The 17,609-nt window shown below is 34.2% G+C and overlaps 1 protein-coding gene across 1 annotated transcript in view; it reads right to left on the bottom strand.

The window, feature by feature from the left end:
• LOC128993926 (E3 ubiquitin-protein ligase MYCBP2-like) overlaps positions 1-17,609 on the bottom strand; it is a 572,029-nt gene that overhangs the window by 533,480 nt on the left and 20,940 nt on the right. The window contains exons 2-9 of the mRNA XM_054418047.1: positions 6,035-6,104; positions 5,262-5,504; positions 4,956-5,109; positions 3,845-4,050; positions 3,269-3,404; positions 2,274-2,452; positions 1,635-1,784; positions 335-553 (exon numbers count right to left, since the gene is read on the bottom strand). Coding sequence (XP_054274022.1) covers positions 335-553; positions 1,635-1,784; positions 2,274-2,452; positions 3,269-3,404; positions 3,845-4,050; positions 4,956-5,109; positions 5,262-5,504; positions 6,035-6,104 — 1,357 coding nt within the window. The remainder of the gene's footprint in view (positions 1-334; positions 554-1,634; positions 1,785-2,273; positions 2,453-3,268; positions 3,405-3,844; positions 4,051-4,955; positions 5,110-5,261; positions 5,505-6,034; positions 6,105-17,609) is intronic.

Raw genomic sequence — 17,609 nt, 5'->3', positions numbered from 1 at the left:
GGCCTCTTACAATCTAATAAGTAAATTTGGTGTGAAGTTTTGTGTGTCATCAACTGCTCCGAATTCTTTTCTCAGATAAGAATGTTGACAAAAATTCCTTCTAGTGTATTTCCAAGCCAAGTGTTTTTAACAAATGTACCCCACAAAATATCCATTTATGGGTTAGATCTAGATCCTTACATTACCACTGTTAATTTAATTTAAAAATTTTGTGGGAGGTATATAAGACACACTTAATGTATCCCTAGGCCAAAGGTTTTGTCCAAAGAGATAACTAACAGATTTTCATATTTGAGTTGCATCTTTATATCTAAAAACAATGAATTTGACAAACCTTGCCAGATGTTGTCCGTATTAGACAGAAGTCCTTGCCCGCAGTGACGGTGGACACCTCGTCATCGCAGCCCGTGTTGAGGGTGTGTATGTTGCTGTCCTCGTCAAACGCTGCAGTGCCAAACACGTCCACACACTTGCGCGCCAGCTTCAGTGGCAGTTCTGCGCCGGCTCCCACTGGACCACCGGACAGGTTCAGTGTCCGCACCACAAAACTGTCCTGTACACAACACAGTGTGAAGACATGCATACTGACAAGAGTGTTAGTACAATCGTAGGCGTTTGCAATCAATGTTACATTGGTACAACCCTTTAAAAAATTGTTTTTACACCAGTGGCATTTATTAATTAAGAATTTGACACTTTCATTGCAAAGCAGTCCAAACCGCTGAAATCTGTTTGAATATGGTGGGTATCGAACCTGTCCATTTCACACCAAAGTGCAAGACATTAACCACTAGGCTAGCACACTTGATTGATTTATTGATTGCCAACAAGCGTAAAAGATGGGAGTGTGGCTGCTTTATCACATTGCTGAGCAAAGAATTACAAGGCCTAAATAATTCTTGTAGATACAAGTTATATCACAATAGAGAGATTTTAGGAAGCAAATACGTGAGAGATAATGAGCAATATATCTTTGTTACAAAAACTGAAAAAAATTAAAACTGAAGGAGAGGAGTTATGTGATGCGTTAAAAAAAACAGCCGGGAATTTGGAAAATAATAAGCCTATATAAAAATGAAAACTTAAGCCCCAAAAAATATTTGTCCTACAATTTATACAAAACCAGATATCCACCATTTTATATTTTAACAAAATATTTTTTTCACCAATTTATGTAAACCAATTTTTATTAAACTTGGCCATAATATTTTCATCTCGTCTAAATCAATTACAAACAAATTATTGTTGCTGTACAAGTAAACAATTTGCGATGACAGACAGGAAATTCTTAAATATCAGACTATATAATCCTTGTTATTACACACAAAGTGTGTGCAAAATGGATTGCAATGTATGATGAATATTATACTGTTTTTTTGTAAGGTGTTCTTGTGTGTTCTTTCGGGCTAAAAACTCTTCAAACCATTAGAGGTTGCACTAATATTTTTTATACTAGTTCAGAACTGGATTTTTTTACTAAACAATACCATTGACTATACACTCTGTGAATATCCAATGACAATACTCTACTGGACTTTACATGCCTAGCCTTAATATTTTACTTCTTTGAAATGTTATAGAAATAATAATTTACCAAAACGTAATCAATGTTAACAGAAACGATTTGAACTTACATCTCTCGTGGCCGTCACCATTCCAAGCTGGTCACCATCAGAAAACATAACCCCCTCTACCTCTACCCGGATGATCTGCTGAACGCTGAGGTTGTTTGTGTCAATCACCACCAGTTCGGCTTTGTCCAGACTGCGATAGTAGAGCGAACCCTGTGACAAAACAACTGGCATGATCATCACTAGACTAGTGTGGGGAGTGAACTGGTCTAGTGGTAGAATACGGTTCCTGAGGCCCCGGGTTCAAATCCCACAAAATCACCAATGAATTTTGAAGCGTTATTATGAGTAAGTCTAATCAAAAACGCGGACATTTTTTAGAAAGGTTTTTACAAATTATACCCCTTGCATGGTATGATTTAAATACCTAACTTACTTAATGACTCTTCAACATCATTAATTTTCGATTCTGCGCTTTGTTCAGACACTTTCTGCAATCCCAAGAATAAAAACTCAGCTAAATTTTCTAACTGGTGCTCAATCACTCATGCTTTTAGGCACAGCTCTGTTTAAAAATTGAACCATTTCTAACTACAAAGACATGTATAACTGACATTCAAAAAATTAACTGACTCTTTACTATAATCACACACAGTCAAGGGAAAAGAGTACAATTAATAACAACACCAAACTAGCACAGACCTGAGCGAAGCCTAACCAGCCACGCTTGTCACAGTAGAAGTCGGGTTTGTAGAGATAAACATGTCCACGGATAGTCCCTGAGTATCCTGAGCCGATCTTAAACAATCCTCGGGGACAATGAAGGTAGAGGTAGTGACCATCACTAGCCAGGGCTCGACCTGCTGATACGCCTCCGCCATCTGTAAGTTATTTTGTTAATAAGTTTCTTCTACAGTGGTATTTTCTAGAAATTTTAAGGGAATCATTCTAATTATTCAGGGCTACTCAAAAATATGAACCCAGTTAAAAAGAGAAAAATTCAAAGTTTTATTTACACTGATTACAAATGCTCAATATGTCCACCCTGTGCTGCACCGCAAACATCTAAGCTATAGCCGAACTCGTTCCACACATGAGAGAGCATCTCTTGTATCACCAATTTCTTGAAATTGCATTACTAACAACTGATAAATGGCGGTAAAACAAAATGGCTGCCCATTGTTGCAATAACTTTTTTGATCGTTTACGGAACTATGACCAAACAAACTTTGAAATTTCTTCTTTTTATGGTATAAATTTTATGTAGGCCTGATTTATACTTTTTGAGATACACAGTCATGAAGTCGGGTCCATCCTGTAGCCTACTTCAATCACAATATTTAGGTGCTCTCTGTTTTAATGTTTCTTGGGGGAGCGAGCTGGTCTAGTGGTTAGAGCTCGGGACTCCGGTTCCTGGGGTCCCGGATTCAAATCCCACCAAATCACCAATGGATTTTATCTAAGTGATAATGCCGTAACCCCTAGGTCTAACCTGAAGTAATGTGAAAAAAATTCCGGGCTCGTGCCTAGCGTCCTAGGACAAAAAAAAATTTAACGTATCAAGTCTTAGGATCACCTTTCAAACACCAATGGTCAGGAACAGACGTATCACACATGCTCAGTAACAACTAGACTACCAAGCTAACACGCAAACTTTAAAGTTTCAACCCAAACAGACATATAAATTGATTGCTTACCTCCAGGCAGTTTAAGTTTGAAGGATGTCAGTTTGGCAGTTTTCGGTACTCCATGAGTGATCCAATCTGGTCTGATAACTTTCCCCAACAAAACACCGTGAACACTTCTCTGTAGAGCTGCCACAGCATTAGGCAACTGTAATGAGATAATGTACACCATTAGTGTATCATTGTTAATCAATAGTAAGTGCAATAATTTTATAGTATTACATAATGTATGTACTATGTAGATAACAATACAGTAAGTTTTGCCAAGGAAGTCTCAAGATTAGTACATTTGAAGGCTTATAGAGAGAACAGGAGGAAGAAGAAGACAGGTGGAAGGAAGATGGAACTGTAGAGAGACTGGAGCCTAGTTAACACCCAGACGTGGAAATAACAAGAACAGGATAGGAAATGTACGAATGTACAGTTGCTACTCAAGAATCTGACACTTGGTTATCCGATACAATCAATAATCTAACAGTGAACAAAATGAATCATTGACTGATTTTTGGATTCGTAGTTGTCACGCTACCAACTAAGCTACCAAAGCATTTAGAGAACCTAAAATCTATGTAACACTGTTACACTCACCGTGATGTTCTGTCCCGCCAGTGTACGAGGGGCCATGAGCAGTGCTGAGGTGGCAGTCAGCAGTTTCCCTGTGTCTCCTCGTACCACCACCAGACTCAACAGACAAGCACACGCCACGGCTGTCAGACTGGCTCCGTCATTGCGAGACCCGGCCGCCTCACTGCCAACTCCGGTGGCAAGCTCGAGTAATAGTTTGAACAACGGCTCTGGAACATTCCACAGAATACCAGGTCAAGGACTAAGATTTATCATAGGGATGATTTTTTTAATGAAGAATGGATGTACAGCATCAGGGAGAAATTTATGGACAGAAGTCTCCCTAATCTCGCACTATATGCAGGGAGTTTCTCTACCAGTTCCCATAAAATAAACCAGACTTCCAGGGACCTTTAAATGTAAAGTATCCTCTATACCATGTGCGGTTCTTCTCGATTTTATGTAATGTGCATTATTTTTCTATAGTCTAATAAAAAGGAAGATTCCTGGAAGATCGCAAATTACTAGTAGATTGCTAAGCAAACTATAGGAGTACTATAGGAGTGGACTGTCTAATTGTTTTTTTCTTTTTTTCTAAAGAAATATTTTTTTTACATTTTCTGTAAGGGAACAGCCTAAACCTTGACCTCCTTACTATCTAAAAACAACCCCTAGTTAGAAAGCATTGCATTAATTAGTAGCCAAATGACAAATGCTATCTGGGTACAGAATTAATTCTATTTGTAATCAAACATAACATAGTGTTTAAATATAATAAACTTTACAACTTTCCTATTTGTTAAGTGCTTCTAATGTTGGTGGATTAACTTCTTCTCACTTTTTATTTTATATGTTGATAAATACACACGACGTGAAATACTTTTGGAAATACAATCAGAGACTTCTGTGACCCATTATATAATCAGTGACTTCATTGAGTAGCCATCTATGGGAACAGAAAGTGCCAAATTTGGTTGGACGACAGATCAATGAAGGTCATGAAAATGCAGTAGCAACTCAAAATACACAGGAAACCTACAATCTTTCACAAATTATCCACACTAGTAAGACTGGTCAACCGATTTCTAAGGATTAAAGAAGATATAAATATTTGCTTCCAGGAAAATTTCCTTACCAATGACTTCAGCAGGCTCGGCTTTCAGACCTTCGGGCTGTTGACCTTGAACCACGTCCAGCAGCGCACTGAGAGCCTTGGTACATAGCTCCGGATATGTGAAGCGACTCTCTCTGATTAGCTCAAACACACTGCGCAGTCCGACTCCAACAATCTGTCAAATGCAGGTCAATGAGTAAGAGTAATGCTTAATATGAAATAATGTGTCTTAACTTTTTAGTTTTTACCATCAAAACAGAAATAATATTGCATTGAATTTGACTAGGGAGCCAGTGAATACACAAATATATAAATCTCGTTACATACCTTCGGAATGCGAGGCGGAGTACTCTGGTCCTTTTCTCCATCTTGCTCTTCCTCATCTGTATCAGACTCGGTTGCCACACATGTGGTTGGCGAACTACCACTAGACTGGAGGTAGATTTCACATGCCTCCTTCATCCAATTCTCCAATACGACCATTCTAACGGTCGCAAACACAGCAAAGTTTGATGCATTTCCTGGCAACTCCACCTCGGGGGGGCTTGATACATCTCCGAGTGCCTCCACCTTATGACAGTAAATACGTATGTTTATAGTAGTAACTACGTACGTTTATTTGTCTTATGCTAGCAATATTGGTTGTTGTTTCTTTAAGATTGAACTACAAACAAAGAATTTCATTTTGAGATTATACAAGCTGGCCTACTGTCTTCTTACATTTAGACTATCAACTAATTTTATTAATCCCCTGGTTATTAAATTCATACAATTTTGATCAATGTTCATAAGGAACTAGAGGACTTTAGGCAAAATATTTTTGAATAGTATCATCATCAAACTTATTGGTACTGGTATATAAAAACTTGAGTTCCTGGATGTTTTTGTTATATTCTGTATAAAAAAATGTATTTGTTAGGTAAATGAATCACTTTGGTATCATATTACCCTCGAACTACACTCGCATTAGAGTTTGCATATTTTAAGGGTTAAACTTACTTATGTATTTAAGATACAATAATTTTTTGGAAGTATAATACGTAAAAATAGATGCCGCATGCCGGTAGGCCTCATCATTTAAGGTTTAGTCAATAGCATACCTTGGTCTTCTTTTTGTCTTTTCCCCTGGGGCTTTTTCCTTTTTTTGATTTCTTCCATTCCGACTTTCTCCTAAAATAGAAGAATTAAGGTTTAAATTTATTAAAACACAAAATATCCTAACTTGTAAAATAGTGGGACCTAGCAAATGGTGCAAGCATTTTTGAAACAGTTTTTTGCAGCATTTTCCTACTAGTAATATACCGTAATTATTGTACAAAATTAAGTTAGTCTGGAGGAAGGCTAAAAAACAGACAATTTGATTCATTTTTTACTTTACCTTCCTAATCTAACCTATTTTAACTTCAAAACACTTAACTTAATACAGCCCCAAATTCACATTAAACCCGACCTCCCATGACTAAATAAGAGGTGGAAAAAATACTTTAGAGTTGCCTAATTTAGCCTAATAAACAAAAAAAAAACCGGTATGTAAAAATTGCAAAAGTACCTCTAGGCTATATCTAAAGTTCATAAATACCCTGGAGAGTTTTAATTGGTCTTTAGGTAGGCCTAGTTGATGGGTCTAGGTTTGCCAACTTGCTCGGATGCATCTGCTTTGTTTTTTGTTGATGCTTGAAATTTTGTATAATGTAACCCTGTAAATTTATCTCAACTTGTGATTTTACAGCATGTAAGATAATCTACTTATATTGACGTGTCTGCATGCAGCTATGTGTCTTACAGGAATAAAGCTTAAGTTACCGGTATTGATTCTTGATGCTTCTTGGTTGTAGCATATAGGTACCTTAAACTATATACTTTAGCATAAACCTTTTAAAGTTTAAAATTTCAAATAAGTTGTTTATCAGTCTGTTCAGAAGTTACGAGGGCCAACTAATGTGAAAGACAGGCCTGAACTGAATGGGTGGAAGCTTATAACTGATAGGTCCTTTTGTTTAAAAAAGCAATGAGTAAAGAGTTTAAGTCAGCTAGTTTTAAATTATGTTTATATGCCATGACCTAGACTAACAATAAGTTATCCAGAGTTAAATTAACTTTTTAACTTATAAGTTACCGTAAGTCTCAGCAGGTATGTAAGTTTATTTATTTATTATTGTATATGAATCAATGTAATGGGTTTTCCATTGGAAATAAATAAAATTAATAAAAAAGCCTAAATAAAGATAGGGTATTGTACCAACTTGACAAAACAAGTGAAAAACTCTGCTGGGTCTAGGCTAGCTAACTTAAAAGATGAAATTAGGCATACATTCAATTAAGTTAACTACTCAAAGAAATCAAAATAATCACCACCCGGTTGAAAGCTTACTGAAAATGCAAGGCTTAGTATGCTATAAGGCTTTATATTATTGGCCAATGAGGGCCAAATTCTTAACCTAACCTAGGAAGAAACAAAGTGCTTAAAATGAATCAGCGTGAAACTGGCAATAGGACAGCAATAACCCATTCCACTTCTCCTACCGCCCCTCCGACGAATATACGTCACAGTAAAACGTCACAACAATGATGGCGTCACAGTAGGATTCGTCACAAAGCAGCTGACATAACCTCCAAAATATCAAGTGGCGGGAATTTTTTTTTTGCGAAACACGGCCAAGATGGCGTTTGGCGGTACACGCACAGCGTTGATTATGAAGGTTAAGTAATATATATGTATAAAACTGTACAATACGTTGAATGTTAAACTAGTATTTCATTATTTGGAGAATAAAGAACAATATTAAACACGTTTGAGGTTATTTAAAGTAGTAACCACCTTCAATTTTTTCCAAATGATAAAATTATTAGCTGACTACCATAAAAACCTATTGCTGGCGGTTCCCCTTAAGTTTTTCTCTCGTTTTTCTTTTGATATATGTTAAACACATGGTTATGAACAAAAAATGACGTATTCAAGGTTAGCCCACTCTTTACTAGTGTAGCTATGTAGCCTGGAATGCACTTCATGTGACCTTGATTGCACGACGACGCTATTACTAAAATTCATGTTTTATATGTCTATTTACATTATGTAGAGCATATTGCACAACACCAAGCACTTTTTAGCTAATTAAGTAGTTACCGCATCGATTTGAATCCAAATCTAAAATTACTATTTGACTACCATAAAAACCTATTGCTGGCAATTCCCCTTAAATTTTTCTTCAGTTTTTCTTTTGATACGCGTTAAACACATGGTTATGAACAAAAAATTACCTCTTCTAGGTTAGCCCACTCTTTAATAGTGTAGCTATGTATCCTGGAATGCACTTCGTGTGACCTCGGTTGCACGCCGATGCTATTACAAAAATGTATGTTCTAAATGTCTATTTACATTATTTATCTGGTATTGAACAATACTGGGCACTTTTAAGCTTATTAATGTAGAAATCACCTTGATATTAATACAAACTAATAAACTACCTAAAATTACTAACTAAATATAGTAAAAAACCTATTGCTGGCATCTCCTCTTAAATTTTTTTCTCGTTTTTCTTTTGATATGTGTTAAACACATTGTTATGAACATAAAATGACGTAGTATAGGTTAGCCCACTTTTTAGTAGTGTAGCTATGCAGCCTGAAATGGACCTCATAATAGAATAATAAATTACCATAAATTTCTATTGCTGGCCTATCCCTTTGGTACGATTTTCTTTATTCTTTCAAAATATGTTTATTACATCATTACGAACTAGAAAACACGTCGCCTAGGTTAGCCCACTCCTTTATAGTTGAGATAGGTAACTTTGAATTAAACTGGTGTGACCTCGGTTCCATAAGAATCTAATTTACTAAAACTCAACTTTTTTCGTTTATACATGTTAGTTACACCTTAATAAACAATCCCTAACACCATTTCGATAAAAAATATTATTATTTATCAATTTAATGCATTATTTAAATTCTGCCTCAATAGAACAATAAATTACCATAAATTTCTATTGCTGGCCTATCCCTTTGGCACGATTTTCTTTATTCTTTCAAAATATGTTTATAACATCATTACGAACTAGAAAACACGTCGCTTATGTTAGCCCACTCCTTTATAGTTGAGATAGACCATTTTGATTGTAGCTGGTGTGACCTCGGTTCCATAAGAACCTAATTTACTAAAACTCAACTTTTTCCGTTTATACATGATAGTTACACCTAAATAAACAATACCTAACACCATTTCGATAAAAAATATTATTATTTATCAATTTAATGCATTATTTAAAATCTGCCTCAATAGAACAATAAATTACCATAAATTTCTATTGCTGGCCTATCCCTTTGGCACGATTTTCTTTATTCTTTCAAAATATGTTTATAACATCATTACGAACTAGAAAACACGTCGCTTATGTTAGCCCACTCCTTTATAGTTGAGATAGACCATTTTGATTGTAGCTGGTGTGACCTCGGTTCCATAAGAACCTAATTTACTAAAACTCAACTTTTTCCGTTTATACATGATAGTTACACCTAAATAAACAATACCTAACACCATTTCGATAAAAAATATTATTATTTATCAATTTAATGCATTATTTAAAATCTGCCTCAATAGAACAATAAATTACCATAAATTTCTATTGCTGGCCTATCCCTTTGGCACGATTTTCTTTATTCTTTCAAAATATGTTTATTACATCATTACGAACTAGAAAACACGTCGCCTAGGTTAGCCCACTCCTTTATAGTTGAGATAGACCATTTTGATTGTAGCTGGTGTGACCTCGGTTCCATAAGAACCTAATTTACTAAAACTCAACTTTTTCCGTTTATACATGTTAGTTACACCTTAATGAACAATACCTAACACCATTTCGATAAAAAATATTATTATTTATCAATTTAATGCATTATTTAAAATCTGCCTCAATAGAACAATAAATTACCATAAATTTCTATTGCTGGCCTATCCCTTTGGCACGATTTTCTTTATTCTTTCAAAATATGTTTATTACATCATTACGAACTAGAAAACACGTCGCCTAGGTTAGCCCACTCCTTTATAGCTGAGATAGGCCATTTTGATTGTAGCTGGTGTGACCTCGGTTCCATAAGAACCTAATTTACTAAAACTCAACTTTTTCCGTTTATACATGTTAATTACACCTTAATAAACAATCCCTAACACTATTTCGAAAAAAAATATTATTATTTATCAATTTAATGCATTATTTAAAATCTGCCTCAATAGAACAATAAATTACCATAAATTTCTATTGCTGGCCTATCCCTTTGGCACGATTTTCTTTATTCTTTCAAAATATGTTTATTACATCATTACGAACTAGAAAACACGTCGCCTAGGTTAGCCCACTCCTTTATAGTTGAGATAGGCCATTTTGATTGTAGCTGGTGTGACCTCGGTTCCATAAGAACCTAATTTACTAAAACTCAACTTTTTCCGTTTATACATGTTAGTTACACCTTAATAAACAATACCTAACACCATTTCGATAAAAAATATTATTATTTATCAATTTAATGCATTATTTAAAATCTGCCTCAATAGAACAATAAATTACCATAAATTTCTATTGCTGGCCTATCCCTTTGGCACGATTTTCTTTATTCTTTCAAAATATGTTTATTACATCATTACGAACTAGAAAACACGTCGCCTAGGTTAGCCCACTCCTTTATAGTTGAGATAGACCATTTTGATTGTAGCTGGTGTGACCTCGGTTCCATAAGAACCTAATTTACTAAAACTCAACTTTTTCCGTTTATACATGTTAGTTACACCTTAATAAACAATACCTAACACAATTTCGATAAAAAATATTATTATTTATCAATTTAATGCATTATTTAAAATCTGCCTCAATAGAACAATAAATTACCATAAATTTCTATTGCTGGCCTATCCCTTTGGCACGATTTTCTTTATTCTTTCAAAATATGTTTATTACATCATTACGAACTAGAAAACACGTCGCTTATGTTAGCCCACTCCTTTATAGTTGAGATAGACCATTTTGATTGTAGCTGGTGTGACCTCGGTTCCATAAGAACCTAATTTACTAAAACTCAACTTTTTCCGTTTATACATGATAGTTACACCTAAATAAACAATACCTAACACCATTTCGATAAAAAATATTATTATTTATCAATTTAATGCATTATTTAAAATCTGCCTCAATAGAACAATAAATTACCATAAATTTCTATTGCTGGCCTATCCCTTTGGCACGATTTTCTTTATTCTTTCAAAATATGTTTATTACATCATTACGAACTAGAAAACACGTCGCCTAGGTTAGCCCACTCCTTTATAGTTGAGATAGACCATTTTGATTGTAGCTGGTGTGACCTCGGTTCCATAAGAACCTAATTTACTAAAACTCAACTTTTTCCGTTTATACATGTTAGTTACACCTTAATGAACAATACCTAACACCATTTCGATAAAAAATATTATTATTTATCAATTTAATGCATTATTTAAAATCTGTCTCAATAGAACAATAAATTACCATAAATTTCTATTGCTGGCCTATCCCTTTGGCACGATTTTCTTTATTCTTTCAAAATATGTTTATTACATCATTACGAACTAGAAAACACGTCGCCTAGGTTAGCCCACTCCTTTATAGTTGAGATAGACCATTTTGATTGTAGCTGGTGTGACCTCGGTTCCATAAGAACCTAATTTACTAAAACTCAACTTTTTCCGTTTATACATGTTAAATACACCTTAATAAACAATCCCTAACACCATATCGATAAAAAATATTATTATTTATCAATTTAATGCATTATTTAAAATCTGCCTCAATAGAACAATAAATTACCATAAATTTCTATTGCTGGCCTATCCCTTTGGCACGATTTTCTTTATTCTTTCAAAATATGTTTATTACATCATTACGAACTAGAAAACATGTCGCTTATGTTAGCCCACTCCTTTATAGTTGAGATAGGCCATTTTGATTGTAGCTGGTGTGACCTCGGTTCCATAAGAACCTAATTTACTAAAACTCAACTTTTTCCGTTTATACATGTTAGTTACACCTTAATGAACAATACCTAACACCATTTCGATAAAAAATATTATTATTTATCAATTTAATGCATTATTTAAAATCTGTCTCAATAGAACAATAAATTACCATAAATTTCTATTGCTGGCCTATCCCTTTGGCACGATTTTCTTTATTCTTTCAAAATATGTTTATTACATCATTACGAACTAGAAAACACGTCGCCTAGGTTAGCCCACTCCTTTATAGTTGAGATAGACCATTTTGATTGTAGCTGGTGTGACCTCGGTTCCATAAGAACCTAATTTACTAAAACTCAACTTTTTCCGTTTATACATGTTAAATACACCTTAATAAACAATCCCTAACACCATATCGATAAAAAATATTATTATTTATCAATTTAATGCATTATTTAAAATCTGCCTCAATAGAACAATAAATTACCATAAATTTCTATTGCTGGCCTATCCCTTTGGCACGATTTTCTTTATTCTTTCAAAATATGTTTATTACATCATTACGAACTAGAAAACACGTCGCCTAGGTTAGCCCACTCCTTTATAGTTGAGATAGGCCATTTTGATTGTAGCTGGTGTGACCTCGGTTCCATAAGAACCTAATTTACTAAAACTCAACTTTTTCCGTTTATACATGTTAGTTACACCTTAATGAACAATACCTAACACCATTTCGATAAAAAATATTATTATTTATCAATTTAATGCATTATTTAAAATCTGCCTCAATAGAACAATAAATTACCATAAATTTCTATTGCTGGCCTATCCCTTTGGCACGATTTTCTTTATTCTTTCAAAATATGTTTATTACATCATTACGAACTAGAAAACACGTCGCCTAGGTTAGCCCACTCCTTTATAGCTGAGATAGGCCATTTTGATTGTAGCTGGTGTGACCTCGGTTCCATAAGAACCTAATTTACTAAAACTCAACTTTTTCCGTTTATACATGTTAATTACACCTTAATAAACAATCCCTAACACTATTTCGAAAAAAAATATTATTATTTATCAATTTAATGCATTATTTAAAATCTGCCTCAATAGAACAATAAATTACCATAAATTTCTATTGCTGGCCTATCCCTTTGGCACGATTTTCTTTATTCTTTCAAAATATGTTTATTACATCATTACGAACTAGAAAACACGTCGCCTAGGTTAGCCCACTCCTTTATAGTTGAGATAGGCCATTTTGATTGTAGCTGGTGTGACCTCGGTTCCATAAGAACCTAATTTACTAAAACTCAACTTTTTCCGTTTATACATGTTAGTTACACCTTAATGAACAATACCTAACACCATTTCGATAAAAAATATTATTATTTATCAATTTAATGCATTATTTAAAATCTGCCTCAATAGAACAATAAATTACCATAAATTTCTATTGCTGGCCTATCCCTTTGGCACGATTTTCTTTATTCTTTCAAAATATGTTTATTACATCATTACGAACTAGAAAACACGTCGCCTAGGTTAGCCCACTCCTTTATAGCTGAGATAGGCCATTTTGATTGTAGCTGGTGTGACCTCGGTTCCATAAGAACCTAATTTACTAAAACTCAACTTTTTCCGTTTATACATGTTAATTACACCTTAATAAACAATCCCTAACACTATTTCGAAAAAAAATATTATTATTTATCAATTTAATGCATTATTTAAAATCTGCCTCAATAGAACAATAAATTACCATAAATTTCTATTGCTGGCCTATCCCTTTGGCACGATTTTCTTTATTCTTTCAAAATATGTTTATTACATCATTACGAACTAGAAAACACGTCGCCTAGGTTAGCCCACTCCTTTATAGTTGAGATAGGCCATTTTGATTGTAGCTGGTGTGACCTCGGTTCCATAAGAACCTAATTTACTAAAACTCAACTTTTTCCGTTTATACATGTTAGTTACACCTTAATGAACAATACCTAACACCATTTCGATAAAAAATATTATTATTTATCAATTTAATGCATTATTTAAAATCTGCCTCAATAGAACAATAAATTACCATAAATTTCTATTGCTGGCCTATCCCTTTGGCACGATTTTCTTTATTCTTTCAAAATATGTTTATTACATCATTACGAACTAGAAAACACGTCGCTTATGTTAGCCCACTCCTTTATAGTTGAGATAGACCATTTTGATTGTAGCTGGTGTGACCTCGGTTCCATAAGAACCTAATTTACTAAAACTCAACTTTTTCCGTTTATACATGATAGTTACACCTAAATAAACAATACCTAACACCATTTCGATAAAAAATATTATTATTTATCAATTTAATGCATTATTTAAAATCTGCCTCAATAGAACAATAAATTACCATAAATTTCTATTGCTGGCCTATCCCTTTGGCACGATTTTCTTTATTCTTTCAAAATATGTTTATTACATCATTACGAACTAGAAAACACGTCGCTTATGTTAGCCCACTCCTTTATAGTTGAGATAGACCATTTTGATTGTAGCTGGTGTGACCTCGGTTCCATAAGAACCTAATTTACTAAAACTCAACTTTTTCCGTTTATACATGTTAGTTACACCTTAATGAACAATACCTAACACCATTTCGATAAAAAATATTATTATTTATCAATTTAATGCATTATTTAAAATCTGCCTCAATAGAACAATAAATTACCATAAATTTCTATTGCTGGCCTATCCCTTTGGCACGATTTTCTTTATTCTTTCAAAATATGTTTATTACATCATTACGAACTAGAAAACACGTCGCTTATGTTAGCCCACTCCTTTATAGTTGAGATAGGCCATTTTGATTGTAGCTGGTGTAGCCTGGAATTGACCTCATGTGACCTCGGTTGCACGACGACGCTATTACACAACTTAAATGTTTTATATGTCTATTTTCATTATTTAGAGGGTAATGATTAATACTTAGCAGTTTTTAGCTAATTAAAGTAGTAACAACCTTGATTTTTACCTTAATTGAAAAATTGCTTAAAATACTAACTGACTACCATAAAAACCTATTGCTGGCATCTCCTCTTAAATTTTTTTCTCGTTTTTCTTTTGATATGTGTTAAACACATTGTTATGAACAAAAAATGACGTAGTATAGGTTAGCCCACTTTTTAGTAGTGTTGCTATGCAGCCTGGAATGGACCTCATGAGACCTCGGATGCACGACGACGCTATTACAAAAATTAATGTTTTATATGTATATTATTTACATTATTTAGATGGTATTGATCAATACAAGGCACTTTTAAGGTTATTAAAGTAGAAACCACCTTGATTGTAATCCAAATGAAAAAATACCTAAAATTAATAACTTGCTGGCATTTCCCCTTAATTTTTTCTTCAGTTATTTTTATATGCGTTAAACACATGGTTATGAACAAAAAAATGCCTATTCTAGGGTAGCCCACTCTTTAATAGTGTAGCTATGTATCCTGGAAGAACCTCATGTGACCTTGTTAGTAAAATTACCTAAAATTACTAACTGACTACTATAAAAACCTATTGGGTACCGGTACCTAAAATCTAGTTAAACCAAACCAACCAAAGTATGTAACTTAACAACTAGTTTCAAACCACACCAAAGTATCTTAATATCTATAGTTCAAACTAAACCAAATTAACTTAACAACTAGTTTCAAACCACACCAAAGTAACTTAAAATCTAGTTCAAACCAAACCAAATTAACTTAACAACTAGTCTCAAACCACACCAAAGTAACTTAAAATCTATGTAAAACCAAACCAAATTAACTTAACAACTAGTCTCAAACCACACCAAAGTAACTTAAAATCTATGTAAAACCAAACCAAAGTAACTTAAGAACTAGTCTCAAACCACACCAAAGTAACTTAAAATCTATGTAAAACCAAACCAAAGTAACTTAACAACTAGTTTCAAACCACACCAAAGTTACTTAATATCTAGTTCAAACCAAACCAAAGTAACTTAAAAACTAGTTTCAAACCACACCAAAGTAACTTAAAATCTATGTAAAACCAAACCAAAGTAACTGAAAATCAATGTAAAACCTAACCAAATTAACTTAAAATCTAGTTCAAACCAAAGTAACTTAACAACTAGTTTCAAACCACACCAAAGTGACTTAAAATCTATGTAAAACCAAACCAAGTTAACTTAAAATCTAGTTCAAACCAAAGTAACTTAACAACTAGTTTCAAGCCACACCAAAGTAACTTAACATTTATTACAAACCACACCATGTAACTTAACGATTGATTTCAAGCTTTCTGCGTCAGAATATATCTATTCTTCAGCATTTTTGTTTTATGATGCGGCCTCCTCCTCCCCTTTTAGCCGCCCATTCCTCACTCATATAAATGGCTGTGGTCCTAAATACTTAAAACCACATGTGGTAGTGTTTTAATTGCAATAAATGGTAAAAGTAGCAGCACCATGTCCCAATCTTTTAATAGTACTATGCGGCCTCCTCCTCCCCTTTCAGCCGTCCTGTCCTCGCTCTGCAACTATCTTGGTGCTAGAGATTGTATGCTACTTTAATGTCCTTTTATCTTAGTGGAGTAATATTTCCTGCACAAAAGACAAAAGAAATCATCCTGCTTCAATCGACTGACAATGGTGTCTGGTGGTGTGCAAGGATTGGAGGTATGTGTATGAAACCATCTTTTGCATGAAGTACATTCAACACAATAATCGTCTGCATGTTGTGGATTATGAGGCAGGTCCTTCTTACAAACATAACATGTATTTACTATGTAGGTTGAATTGGCCAGAATGCGTTTGAGCAAAACTTGTCTGTATTCATCTGCGTCAAAGTATTGAGCCAAATCAAAATTATCGTTTGACAGAAGCACCTCAATGAAGTGTAAAATAAACACACCACAATTGTAGCCATCTACCTGTGTATGATGTTTCAGTTGAACCAAAGTCCAACCATCCTGTTCATCTGTTTGGAAACCCTTAATTGACGAATAGAAACTTTTGAAATTGTTAAATATTAGGTTTTGTCTCATTGGCTCTACCTTGTTGGTAGCAGGGTCTAAGTAGGCAAATGTTTTCCTTTTGACATCTGCATAACCCAATGTCCAATGAATGTTGCTGATGTTTATAGGGAAAAATATTTTTTCTGCATCTCCTAGATTACTACTTAGCATCCAGTTTTCTGGCCTAATTGCCTCTCCATTGCCCAATGCTGAGGTCGCTACGTTGTCATGAACTATAGCAGCCTTGGACTCATTTGAATGTAGGCCAAGTATGACATGACCTGCAATGTCAATAACTGTTGAGTCCAGCCAAGAAGACCCTCGTAGCAATTTGTAGTCGTCAATGTAAACAAACCACCTGTTGTGTGATGTTGATTCTGAGAAACACACTAGGTAATTACCTAGGGTTTTTAGATCAGTGTAGTAGTCGGGGTCATTTATCAATCCATTTGACATTATCAGAGCTCTTATTTTTTTTATGCTTTCACGATCCATTGAAAAGGATTGTTGAGCATGGTCTTGGATATACTTTGATTCAAAGTAGGTCACACGAGCCTTTTTGGTAGTCTTTTTCCAAGACTCTTCAATGACATCTACATCACCATCTGATAACAGAAGCATGCCTGGAACATTTTTTGAGGTTACTGCAGGTCCTTCCGTCTTTTTCCTTG

This window comes from Macrosteles quadrilineatus, unplaced genomic scaffold (assembly GCF_028750875.1).
Source record: "Macrosteles quadrilineatus isolate MER2022 unplaced genomic scaffold, UCM_ALF_1.0 Scaffold_5__1_contigs__length_97177068, whole genome shotgun sequence".
Taxonomy (NCBI): Eukaryota; Metazoa; Arthropoda; class Insecta; order Hemiptera; family Cicadellidae; genus Macrosteles; species Macrosteles quadrilineatus.
The sequence above is the reverse complement of the archived record's forward strand: the minus strand, read 5'-3'. Positions and strand labels throughout refer to the sequence as shown.